Source organism: Panthera leo, chromosome D4, assembly GCF_018350215.1.
Source record: "Panthera leo isolate Ple1 chromosome D4, P.leo_Ple1_pat1.1, whole genome shotgun sequence".
NCBI classification, from domain to species: Eukaryota; Metazoa; Chordata; class Mammalia; order Carnivora; family Felidae; genus Panthera; species Panthera leo.
The window spans coordinates 10,839,260-10,852,674 of record NC_056691.1 but is presented as its reverse complement, the minus strand read 5'-3'; the positions used below and the strand labels follow the sequence as shown (position 1 = coordinate 10,852,674).

The 13,415-nt window shown below is 44.0% G+C and overlaps 1 protein-coding gene across 4 annotated transcripts in view; it reads left to right on the top strand.

Moving 5' to 3' along the window:
- The window catches only part of DOCK8 (dedicator of cytokinesis 8), a 226,988-nt gene that overhangs the window by 56,096 nt on the left and 157,477 nt on the right, over positions 1-13,415 (top strand). For all 4 annotated transcript variants that reach the window (XM_042913298.1, XM_042913297.1, XM_042913301.1 and 1 more), the window contains 2 exons: positions 6,420-6,595; positions 9,131-9,202. In XM_042913298.1, the coding sequence (XP_042769232.1) occupies positions 6,420-6,595; positions 9,131-9,202 (248 nt within the window). The remainder of the gene's footprint in view (positions 1-6,419; positions 6,596-9,130; positions 9,203-13,415) is intronic.

The following is a 13,415-nucleotide window of genomic DNA, read 5'->3' as shown; positions in this document are numbered from 1 at the left end:
ATCAGAATCGCTAAGGGTCGGAGCCCAGGTATCAGTGTTTTAAAGTGCCCTGGGATTTTAACATGTGATCCAGGTGGAGGATTGTTTAAAGAACCTACCAAGGTAGAAGGATTCCAGACGGGAGGAAAAAAACATTAAGAACGATAGTTTCTTCTATTGTCTTGCTTGCTCTGAATTTCAGGAAGTGTGATAGGTAAGGACCACTTGCTAGCCCAATGGATGTATCCTTAGGTAAATAAAGTGGCTTCTGTCATAAATCTGATCAAAGGAGAGAAAGGGTGTGTTTGGTGTGTATGTGTGTGGTTTTATTGGATTTTTGTTTTGGGGGGGTTGTTTTAATTTTTTCAATGTTTACTTATTTTTGAGAGACAGGGAGACAGAGCATGAGCAGGGGAGGGGCAGAGAGAGAAGCAGACACAGAATCTGAAGCAGGCTCCAGGCTCTGAGCTGTCAGCACAGAGCCTGATGAGTGGCTCGAACTCATGAACCGTGAGATCGTGACCTGAGCTGAAATCTCTCAACTGACTGAGCCTCCCAGGCGCCCCTGGATTTTTGGTTTTTAACTCTAAATGTAAATGTTCGCTGTGATGATGTGTCTCCCTCTCTCTCTGCCCCTACCCCATTCACACTCTGTCTCTCCCTGTGTCTCAAAAACGAATAAATGTTAAAAATTAAAAAAAAAAAAAAGAGTGAAATACAAGAAAAGAAAGGGTTGGGATCTCTGTCCTAAGGTAGAAAGGAGGATTTGAGACACTGTACATGCTTAATAACCTTAACCTACATTTTCATAGAGGGAAAAATTGTTTTTAAAAATGAGAATAGAAAAGGTTTGAAGTGAAATGGAACGAATCAGCTGGAATGTAAGGGTTTTTGCTGAAGAAAAGGATGTAAAAAGCCACATCCTAAACACCATGGTTACAGGACATGTTTGTGTATAACATTTAGGTAAAAAGAAAAAAAATCTCGTACCTTAGAAAGCATTCATTTTTGTAATGTGTTTAAGCTAATTTGCAATAAAGCAACGTTTTTTTTCACTACCAAAGATAACCTAAATGTTAGTCACTTGATAAATATGGTTCTTTAAAATTTCAAAAGGTATTTTATTTTTATTTTTTATTTTAGAGAGAGAACACATGAGTGGAAAAAAGGAGCAAAGAGAGAGAAAGAGACAGAGACAGAGAGAGAGAGAGAGGGAGGGAGTGGATGAGTTCATCTGAGAGTGAATGTAGATTGAGGGGAAAAAAAAAAGATGTTTTAGGACTGAACCCTGGAACACTACGTTGTAGGAGAGGAACCTAGAAAAAGTGATGTCCTAAAGGTAGGGTAACCAACCATCCCAATTTGTCCAGGACTGAGGGGTTTCCTGGTACACGGAATTTCAGAGGCTGCGGCACCCTTGGCCATTTGGTCACCCTGCATCTGAATAAAGTGTTGCAAAAAGGAGGCACGTGGTTAACTGTATCCCATGTAGTAGATAAACCAGGACTGGGCCATGACCGTTGAATTTGGCAACATGGAGGTCTTGGGTGACTTTGACAAGACGTCTTTCTTGAACAACCAGGTATATTTGAGGACCAGCCTCCAAAGGGGTAAACACACAGGAGGGGGCAAGGCTAGTATACCTGGAGATGCCATGCCTCTCCCCCCACCCCCAGCCTCACACAGAGCAGTGTAAAGTCCCCTCAGTACTGTAACAAAGGACCCAGGACCCTTGTGACTACCTGCGTGATTTGGGGCAAGTCTTTCGACCTCTCTGTTTTTCAAATACCCTGAATTGTGAAATATTGTCCAGATCTGTTATTTTAATCTGCTGTCAGTGTGCTGTCTGCATACGACACTGTGCTAGGAGCTACACAGATGAATTTTAAACAGATACAGTTTTGGTGCTATAGGAATTGTTAGTTTCACAACGAACTGAATCCGGTTCATGTCAGGAGAACCAGCCTTTGATGTGCTTTGTGGGACAAGGAAAAGCTCCAACTCCCTTCATTAAAAAATTAATACCTGGCTGTGAATAATTGAAACTTTTAGGGTATTTGTAATCTTTTTGTGTGTATCTAGTCTTCCGCTGATGAGGCCTCTGGGAAGAGTAGCTAAAAAGAAAGGCTGCACAAGTCTTCACCTGAGAGATGTGGCACGTTGCTTCAGGGCGGTGACTTTGTCCCCTCACCCTAGTACTGGACCACTGTAGACCCCAGTGAGTACTTGCTGAATGAATGGAAGTAGATGTTATCCGTCCAGGTTTAGTCAGAGCAGCGGAACCAGGAACAGAGATGTATATGTATGGATATTAAGGAATTGGTTGCAGAGAATTGGCTTACCCACTGGTGGTGGCTCGCTAAGCAAGTCCACACCTGCAGTCAGGAAGACAAGATCACTAGCAAGCTGGGACTCCCTGGACAGGAGCTGAAGCCTGGAGTCCCTGAACTGGGAGAAGGCTGTCCGCTGATGAAGTCGGCATCCACCCAGTTAAGTCAGGACACCCACGGGAAGCCTCCCTTGTGAGTGACTTACGGTCAACTGAGTAGGGACTTTAATTACATTAGCAATATCCCTTCGACAGCAGCACCTGAATTAGTGTTTGATTGTGTCAGTAGAAGGTGTATGTATGCTCCAAAATAGTGGCAGCCTGTCTCTGTCCCCCAGCTCTGGCAAGAGACAAATCCTGTAGCCCGCCTTGACTGGCAACGTACTAGGAGGGGAATTCAGGGAAGGGTAGTTGAGCCTGGCCAAGTTGGCCGTCATGATAGATAAATCCTGATTTAGGATTATTTGTAGTCTTAAGAGTTTTTGTTGTTGTCTTAAGAGTTTGGGAGTTCTCTTTGGATCATTTTGGGGTTTTTTCTTCCACTGTTTTAGCAAGTGACAGACACAGTGTGGTAATCCATGGCATAAAGTGACCTTGGAATTACTTTGGATTATACCATTTAATCTAGTCTTGGGTCTCCACTCACCAGGAGGCCACATGTATAGCTCAACAGCAGAGAAAACAGAGTAGTTAATTTTCATGTTTGGCGTTTAAGCTCCCAGGAGCCCCAGTCTTACCTTAAGGACTGATCTTCGACTATCCCCTCCCCAACCCTGTTCTCAAACTTCAGCCCCCCCCCCCCAGATAAATAACATACCACTCTGATTCTGTTCAATATTTGTCTCCTCCCTTTGCGTATCACTAAATCAGCATAGTGTATGTGTTTGTGTGTATGTGGTGATCGCCTTATAATAAAACCTACTCTTGTGATTAAGGCTTCAGAGAGTTTGGAAAATCAATCTCTTTTGGTTCCTGGTTAGTATATTATTATTATAATTTGCAAGGGGAACAACTTCCATGGAGGCATCCTTAACAGTAGTTGGGGTCTCTACCCACTTGCGAATACTGAGACTAGTTTGCATCACATTAGGAATGAACAGCCTCCTCCCTTGTTAGTTTCAGTGTAGAAAGAATAGAGAAGGTTGGTTATCAAATACCAGCTTGTCTGTCGTGCTCGAACCATACTCAGTATCACACAGCTGACGTTTACGGTCTGTTTGTCCTGGAATGTATTCGGACCTCGAGAGTTTGACTTTATGATCAATCGCATATACCGATCACACTTGGCATATCGCCACCCAACTAGTGCCCAGCGATGGTATGCGTTCTTTACCGTGGCTCCCCTCTTCAAAGGTAGCTTTCTTTATCTGTGACGATGTGGCAGGCTTCACCATCTCACGGTTGACGAGAGATCCGTGCAGAGATGCTTGAGATTAGCTACTGTCCTCTTCCCTACCTACCCCTACCACCCGGCTCAGTGACTCGCGTTCAGCAGACACTTAGCAAATCATGGCTGAAAGAGGGAGCCAGCCATCCTTTTCATCCAGGGTCTTGGCCACCCTGGTTTGTAGGCAGTAGGTGCTACCAGCCAGCTTTGGCATCATTTGGATTTCAGGGTCGTGACGAGCAGAACACTTGGTCTGGACCTGAATTTGTATTCTCTCTGGCGATCTCACACAAATGCCATTTCTCCCTGGAAGCTTCTACTTAGTTATTAATGCTAGTGTGACAATGCTTCCAGTTGTGCTCCAGTGAAATTTTTAAGGTATACGTTTAAAGCGCTTCCTCGGCTTGAGGCATTGATATTCTCCATAATAAATCTACCTTTAGGAATATTTTAACTAGTTAATTACTTTATGTTATTACGTGGAGCAGCTGGTCTCGTGAGAAACACAGAGTGGAACTCGGGGTGTAGTGGTGAGTGTAGTTTTTTACACTCTTCTAAACACACTATTGCCTTGTGTGTTCATTATTTCTGGAAGTGCAGATTGCCTCAAATGCTTGCGAGAGAAAACCCAACGATTGTGGGTAAGAACGTGAGCCTGCCAAGGTTTGACTTCCCGAGGGCCTACTTCCCAGCTGTGTAACCACGGGCAAATTGTTAAATCTCTAGCCTCCGGTGTCCTCCTCTGTAAAATGGGTTTAATACGAATATATCCCTTTTAGACTTTACTGAGGATTAAGTGACATAGTGTGTATAATGACCTGGCCAATTTCTTGGCACGTAGTAAGTGCTTAGTAATGATTAGCTCAATGGGTATCCGCTGTCCAACAATAAGTCTGCAAAGAAAAGGATTTTCTTCACTCAGTCCCTGACTCTGAGCTCTCTGTCCTGGGTGTGGTAAGGGTGGGAAAATCCACCTCCTCCTCTGGGGCTGGTCTTAAGCAAATCTGCATAGATGATGCCTGTCGTTTCCTCTGGCAGAGGTGAGTAGTGTCCTTTTTGCAAACGCTGTCTCCACCTGGCTCCTGCACAGGCTGATCGCCAGCTCCCTGAGCCCCCTCTGGCCCCTGTCTCTTCATTTTGAGAGGCACCCTGTAAGGACTGTGCTCATCCCCTTAGCCGACCTCCGGGTCCCTGGTCAGAACCAAGAAACTTCCCAACCCTCTGTCACATCACGTGGGAGCCATGTAGAACTGGGGGTGCCTTTGCTCTCTCCTACCGAAGTGTGTGGATCCTCTGCCTTCTCGTCAGCCCCCCTTTGTCCCTGAAGCAAGTTAAGTCAGCCACTGTCAGAGAAGAAGGAGGGCATATGTGCGCTCGGTTCTTAGCTTTGTCCTCCATTCCCAATGCGTCACTCAGTCACTCCCGTCTCCCCCACCAGCAGGGACAGCAAGGGTGGGAGGAGACCCGGCAAGCCGCATTGACCTTTTCGAATTTTATGTGCTTTTGCCCCTTCAGGAGCCTTTTGTCCCTCCCCTCCAACTTGGAGCCCTCATGTCTGGTCCACTGTATGGTTTGGTGGGGGGAGAGGGGGGCGGGGGTGAAAAACCGTCGTGTTAGCATTTCCTTGGATCTGGTCTTGTTTTCACATCCCGGCAGTCCGAGTCAAGAATCCGGAGTGTTTGTTTTATTGGTCCATGGGGTGGATGGTTGGGGATGGTTGGGTCGGGGAGGAGACAGAAGTTGAGAGCAGGAGCAGTAGCTCCTTGGGCTGATGATTCCAGACAGCCTGCCATCGATTTGAATACCAATGGGTGCTGCTATTGTAATTATTCCAGAATGCCACTCAATCTGATTCTTTTACTTCCTCAAGGCAATGGTTCCTGTTTTGGAACTTTACAGACAAGAAAAAAATATTTGCCTCGTTGCCAAGTTTTTATTTTATCAACTATAGAAAATTCTGTTTGGAATTGCCAACTACTTCTGTCATTTCTTTTGTCCCCTCCCTCCCCCACTGTGCAAGGATATAGTTGAGCAAAACAAGAGAGTCCTTTAAAAGGGAGTCCATTTAGGCCTGGGAAACCTCAGCCAATCGCCCTTAGTTTACTTATTTAACTGCAGTCCAGTGACAATGTCTTCCTGACCGGCACGAGTCAGTCCAGAAGCACCTGGAAATCGCTGCCTTGGAGAGTTTCTGCCCCCAAGTCTGGTTCACCGAGGGCTGTGATTATGTATGAAGTGCTTTCAAGAACCAACATATAGGATGAAGCAGGCCAAAGGAAACACTGTGCCTAAGTACTCAAACAGAACGAGTGTTGACTTTGCCCGAATTTCTGGAAAACTGCCCCCGTTCACCGCTTCACTGTATTTGGGTAAACATGGCCTCAGAGAGCCTTTCGCAGGAGAAATTATAAAATTCAGCAAAGCCTCGTGATCTCATTTTGGATCTCCTCAGGATTCCTCATCAAGATGCAATTAAGCAGGGAAAAAATTCTGCCTTGGGGTGTGATTCGGGTGCCTCGCCGTGTTCTGACTTGACTTTCCTGTGCGGAGTCTCTTTCCCTTTTTCCGTATCACTGCTGCTGTGCTGGGCAGCTCCTCAGAGTTGTGCATGAAGAGCCGAGCACTTGCTGGGTGGAGAGGGCAGGCAGGACCGTCGCCTGGGCGCTTTGCCTGGAAGCCTCGTGGGAACCCCCTTTCTCTCTCTCTCTCTCTCTCTCTCCCCAGCCTCAGTTTTATGACCCAGTGGAGCCGGTGGACTTCGAAGGGCTTCTGATGACACATCTGAACAGCCTGGATGTGAAGCTGGCCCAGGAGCTGGGAGACTTCACCGAGGACGACTTGGATGTGGCGTTCACGCCAAAGGAATGTCGCACTTTGCAGCCCTCTTTGCCGGAGGAAGGGTAAATGGGCTTCCTAAAACGTACACGTGATTGTGATGTCGTGACCGGTATGGGTAACGGGGGGACGGGGGGAGATGCCTCAATTCTGGACTTCTTGGAAAACTAAAGTTACTCAGATCCGCTGAGATGTGCGGAATGACAACGTGGTGCTCCCGCCTGTGAGCGTTTTTACCCTGGTTTGACCAGAGGCTTCGAAAAGGCATGTGGGGACCAAGCCAGTGAAGGGGAAGCGGTAGGACGATATGCAAGGCTCAGGGGGAGGCGAAGGTGGAGGCGAAGGGGACCGTCTAGGTGGCAGCTCAGGGACCTTGGGCGGCTCACGCTGAGCTCAGGGAGCCTGGGTTTCTCCATTTGTAAAAACGTCAAGTTTTTCAGTAATAATCAGTGGAACGATTCCCAAGCATTATCGTTTCCACCTACGAGACTGGATCGAGTCACAAATACATTCCACCCACGTCTATTGAGCATCCACTATGTGCTGGGCACAGCCATCAGTAGATGAACAGGGCAAAGTTCCTACCTTGGAAGAAAGTTTTGCCAAGTGGGGAAACAGTAGGAGAAGCTCTGTAGAGTGAATGCGTGAATAGCCGGTTAGAGTTTGAGCTTCTGTCGTGGGTTAGTCTGTGTGTTTCCAGGTGCAGGCGTTAGCCTTGGTAGCAACAGAATTCTCTCCACATGAAACGCTTGTTATTTCCATGGTATAAAAAGCAATGCCTCCTTAGAGGCTTAGGATGAGCTTTTAGTTGCATTTATCTTCAGAAACAAAATTAAGGTTCACATCTCTCCTGGACATTTTCAACCTTGTCATCTTCCCCAAAAAATGCCCCCAAAGGGAGATCATGCCACACAGCCCCTGCTCCCGCTGCTGTGGGATCTTCTGCTTCTATTTTGGATTTTCTTTCGTCAGTTGAAGGATGTTGGGTGACATTCCCATGAGCCCTTGCTCTCCTGTTCAGATAGTTCTTATTCACGAAGGAGAGCTTACACCATGCTCCTCTCAGACATTTCAGAAATACTCGCCGGGAGACAAACACTGGGAAACATTTCCCCCCATTGCCAGCCCATTTATTCAGGTGTAACTTTAAGATAGGTAAGGTCTCTCTCTTTTTTGTTGTTTTTACCTTCGCCAGAGAATCATTTCGTATTATTTCTTTGTCTAAAATTTATGGTGACTTAATTATTTTCACATGAGGTAAGAATCTTGGAAAATCCCGATTAAGACACTTACAGTAGATTTAGAGATAGGCTTTTTTATTATTTAAATTGTGATGAAAGAGGCAGTTTTTTGTTTTTTGTTTTTTTTTTTTTTAACTTAGCCTCAGTGATTCGGTAGAACACTGCCTTGTGACCAGAACTGTTAGCTCACACTGTCTGTCTGATGACATTAAAACAACTTCTGCTCTTCTAATCACGGCCAAAAAGCCTGCCATGGTGATCAAAACCCAGGAAGGCATCGTCGTCATCACCAGAATAAAGACTAACTGACCCCCTGTGCACCCAGAACTTGAGGTTGAACTCCGATAGTGTGGTTGGTGGGAAGCCTGCACCCCACAGGTGAACGGCTTGGGGTTAAGTCCCTGCCCTTCTGCTTGCTTCGGGACTTTGAGCAAGATCCTTATCATCCCCTTCTTCTGCGAAATGAGAATAATATTGCATGCCTACGCCCTGCGGGGCTGATTGAGGATTAACTGAATTAATACATGTAAATTGGTTACATCAGTACCTAGCATATAATAAGTAGGTCAGAAGTGAGTCTTATCATGTGCCTGATACCTTCCGAAGCACTCCCATACTGACCTAATTTCATCCCCTGCCTCTAAAGGAGACATTCCTCTCTTAACAGTGCTCTAAGATGAGGACACTAAGGCCCACAAAGGTGGGGGGACTGACCCGAGGTAGCTAATAAGGGGCGGGGCTAGGATTTGGGCAGTCAGTATTTAGTATGCAGTCCTTAGACCCATTTATCTCAAGTACCAAAACATTTAGGAAAAACAGCAAAAAAGCCCCTGAAACACTGGGAGGGTCTTTCCCATGATGCACTGTTGCACAGGTATGAAAAGAATAGTCACCGACCAAAGTCATGTCAGCTCCGCAAAGGATGAGACAACTGTTCGTGGCTTTCCCGAGGGGAAACATGCATGTTCTAACAAGGTTACACATGAGCAAAACATAGGCCCATATTACCCCCGTGAGAAATTGGTATTTATGCTTCTTTCTCTTGTTTCGTATGTGATTATAGCTGGTTCTGCCTCCCTGGTGTTGGAATGCCTTTAAGGGATAGGTACAGTTTAACACGATTCCCTATAATAAGGACAACCCACAAAGCATCGAATGCCAACATGTTTGTCTCATCAAAGTGAAAATGCTGTTGCCTGGGGGATATTTCAGACACTTGATGAATGGGTAGGGATGCCCCCGGCACTCTCCCCTGATACAGATTTGAGATCGTGCTGCTCTCCTTGGTTATGATAAGGGACTGTTTTGTTGTATCTCTCCAGTAATAACATGCTTTTGTTTCATTCCCCACCTCATTAGGGTTGAACTGGACCCTCACGTCAGGGACTGTGTTCAGACCTATATTCGGGAGTGGCTAATCGTGAACCAAAAGTAAGTTCGTTTTTCTTTTCTCTTGACATATATTGTTGCCTCATATCGTGAGCTTGTAACATTGCATTTTAATCGGGGCGCCTGGGTGGCTCAGTCAGTTAAGTGTCCAACTTCGGCTCAGGTCTGATCTCACTGTTCCTGAGTTCGAGCCCCGCATCGGGCTCTGTGCTGATAGCTCAGAGCCTGGAGCCTGCTTCAGATTCTGTGTCTCCCTCACTCTCTCTGTGACCCTCTCCTGCTCACACTCTGTCTCTCTCTCTCTCTGTCTCTCAAAAGTAAATAAACATTAAAAAAAATTTTTTTTAACTGCATTTTAATTGAATTTTGCCAATGCAGCTTTGGGTTTACAGGAAAACCGAATAGAAAATACTGGGTGTTCTCATATGCCACACCCTAACAGTTCCCCTTATCAGTAACATCTTGGGGTTTTGGGGGGTTGGTTTGTTTGTTTTTTTTGTTTGTTTGTTGCACGTGTGCCCAAATGCCCGTTACAAATACATTTGGGCAAGGAAGCGAATTTGCAAATTCAAAATTTGTGAATTATGAATGCAGATGGACTGTATCTTGTCCCCTGTTCAAACACCTGCTAAGGCTCCGTACTATCTACTGCATAAAATAGCAATTCTGCCTGCTTGCCTTTCAGGAGCTTTAATAATCTGGCCCAGTGTATGTATTGAAACTTATTTCCTTTACTTGTCAGATGCACTTCCTTTCTTCAGGGCCTGGCACCCTCTTCCTCAATCCCTCCGGGGAACTCGGTCCTACCTCCACACCTCAACCCTTGCTGTTTCCCTCTGGATGTGTCCTCCCACCTTTCTCCTATCTGTCAAATCCCACCTGTGGAGTAAAAGCCAGGACAAATGTCTTTTTTCTGTATGCAGCCTCGTCTGGCTGATTCAGTCTTTCTTGGATGGACCTTACTTAAGTGATAACATTTATTATAACTGATGAGCCCATAGTGATTCATTATTTTTTTTTAAATTTGTTTTGAGAGAGAGAGAGACAGCGAGAGCACGAGCAGGTGAGGGGCAGAAAGAGAGAGGGAGACAGAGAATCCCAAGCAGGCTCTGCATTGTCAGGACAGAGCCTGACGCAGGGCTCAAACCCACGAACCGTGAGATCATGACCTGAGCCGAAGTCAAGAGTCAGACGGACGCTTAATCCACTGAGCCACCCAGGTGCCCCAGTGATACATTATTATTAACTAAAGTCCATAGGTTACATTAGGGCTTATCTTCTGCGTTGTACATCCTACAAGCTTTGACAGATGTGTAACACCATGTATCTGCCATTGCGGTATCACACAGGGTAGTTTCACTGCCCTAAAATTTTCCTGCGAAGCCTCGTTCATCTCTCCCTGGCAACCACTTACCCTTCTACTGACTCCATAGTTTTGCCTTCTTCCTTCACGTCTTTTTGTGATTTGAGAGCTCATCACTGTTTTTGCCGAATAACGTTCCACTGTGTGGATTTACCAAGTTTGTGTGGCCATTCCCCTATTGAAGGAGAGTTTACATTTAAAATATAAAGAACAGGGCCTCTTTGTTTTGTTTCCATTCTGATGAATTCTTAGGGGGAGAAAAAGAAATGAATTGAAACTTGGCCTCACATTGAAAGGTTACATTTAAATTTGTGACCACAAAGTAGATTACTTGCTAGGCTTCCAGTCAAAAGGGTCCTTCTCTCCTGGGTTAATCAAATGTGCTACAATATTGTTTGTGCTTTTTGCCCATATGTCACTGGCCTAGACAGTACTCTCCCATGAGAAACATGTACATACCTCAAAATCCCCAACCTGTATGTGGGTATGTGTTGGGGAGCAGGGCAGGGAGTATCTGCAGATTGAGGGCACATCCCATTAGAGAATCTAAACATCAGATGCGGTGCCTGGGTGGCTCAGTCGGTTAAGCATCCGACTTCAGCTCAGGTCATGATCTCACAGTCGGTGAGTTTGAGCTCTGCATCGGGCTCTGTGCTGACAGCTCAGAGCCTGGAGCCTGTTTCAGATTCTGTCTCCCTCTCTCTGCCCCTCGGCCACTTGTACTCTGTCTCTCTCTGCAATAAATAAATGCTAAAAAAAAAGAAAAGAAAGAAAAGAAAAGAAAAAGGAAAAAAAAATCAGAGAGCCTTTGCCAAGACTTATAGTTTGAAATTCTGCTATCCTCACTGACTCTCTTATACACTAGTAAGAATTACTGCTCTATGGGATAAACGAAGAAAGACATTGGGGGTTGGGTTTTATCCGGCTCTTGGAAGTGTGCCATTGAATTTGTGCTGCTGTTTTTTTGGAGCAGTGTCAGTAAGCATGCTATTTTCAATAGCTGAGCAAGAGAAAGCATCGCTTATAAAAAGTAATTAAGAGAAAGTGAGATGCTAATCCATCATGTGTTCTAATTTCCAACGTGAATGGAAAACGAAGTTTGTCAGGCAGTCAAGTAAGATTATGCTTTGTTGGTAATAAATAAAAAAAATTCAGAACAAGTTGTTCTCAAGCTTTTAAATGTTATAATTAGATATACTTTCTGGATATTAAGGTTCTAAAAACGTCTGAGAAGGAACAATAAATAGAAAGGTCCGTTTTACTACATTTGGTTTTTATTTTCTCCTTGGGACACTGTACTGTTTCATTCCTCATAGCAACTCCCATTGGGGTATTCTTTTTTTTTTTTTTTCTCTATCTTGCACAAACTTAAAAAAGGGACTCTTTCAGAATACTCATTTTAGAAATTTTAGAGATTATAGGGAAACCAAAAGAGAAAAAAATCACTCAGTTTCACTATAGACACAAAACTGCCATTAACATTTGATGCATAACCTTTGAATTGTATTTCCTTATATATATATTTATATAAAAACTAAATTACATTATAATACTATTTTGTAGCATGATGCTTTTTCAGTCTTTATAGTAAATGGTGACTATCTCTCTTTGCTATGAATCATTCTTCCTCAACCCAATTTTTAATGGGTACATGATATATTTATATCGAAATTCATTTAACCAATTTTGATATGTACATGATTCCCTGTTTTTCATTGTTATACCCCAGTATAGTAACATCCCTCTACAAAGCTATGATTTTTTCCCCTTCAGAATAAATCCCCATAAGAGGAATTTCTATGTCTACGTTAAGTACAAATGTAAGGATTTGGCAATAATACATCAGAAAGATTATTAACAACTATGCATGAATCCTAAGAATTTTGGATGTTATCTTTTAATAAATTTCCAAGTTACTTGTAAAGAGACAGTACTTTGCATTTTTTAAATTATGAAATTGGGCATACGTTTTCTATACATTTGTTGGACATTTGTTATTTTTCCTTCGTGTCTTGCTTATTTATAAAATTTGTGCACCTTTGTTAATGTATTTGTCTGGGCTCATCTCTAGGATTACCTTTACGTGTTAGGGATATTAACCCTTTGTCATATAGTACAAATTCCTTACCCAGTGTGTTCTTTGTCTTTCAATATTGCTTATAATTTTATAACATTCAGAATTATTTATGCAATCAAATCTTTTTTTTCTCCTGTGATTTCTATTTTTGCTGTCATGATCAAAATGTAATTCACAAACCTGATGTTATTTGTTAGGAATTTTGGATTAAATGTTAATCCAGACCATTAGCCACTTGATTGTTGTTCTTTTCCCTTATGTATCTCCCTCCATTTGTTTTCATCTCTTCTGTGGGAACAATGATTATCCATATTTTTATTTTATGCACATTTTTTTCTCCCCTCCCACCCCCCACCAAACTAGGCAATGTCAGCTTTAACTTCACGTGTGGCAACATACTAGGGATGGGGATTGCCATTGGTCCTGTTTTCTGCACACTTGTGTGAAGGTCCAGTTCCTTTCCCAGAAATTAGGTAGAAGCCTGCAACTCTGAAACTCACTGTCAGTTTCGGGAAGCTTCGAGTAGTGTTTTAGTGAGGAAGCACCTTTTCTACCCCACCGTTTGATTCTTTGGTACTCTGAATCTGATACTCTGGAAACAAAAGCTCCAGTTCGTAGAACACACTCCTCCCAGAGGTCATTCTGCCCCCGTGTGCACCTTTAATATTTTCTATGTGGGGAGAAATGAGTACACGGCTGCCAGAGGCCCTTCATCTCCCAACCCTGCATCCGTCTTTAGCTCAGTTGTTCTCTCTGAGTTGTTTCTTAATTGTTGCTGAATGGCGGTAGAAGGAGAGAGGCAAGGGGAGGTGGGG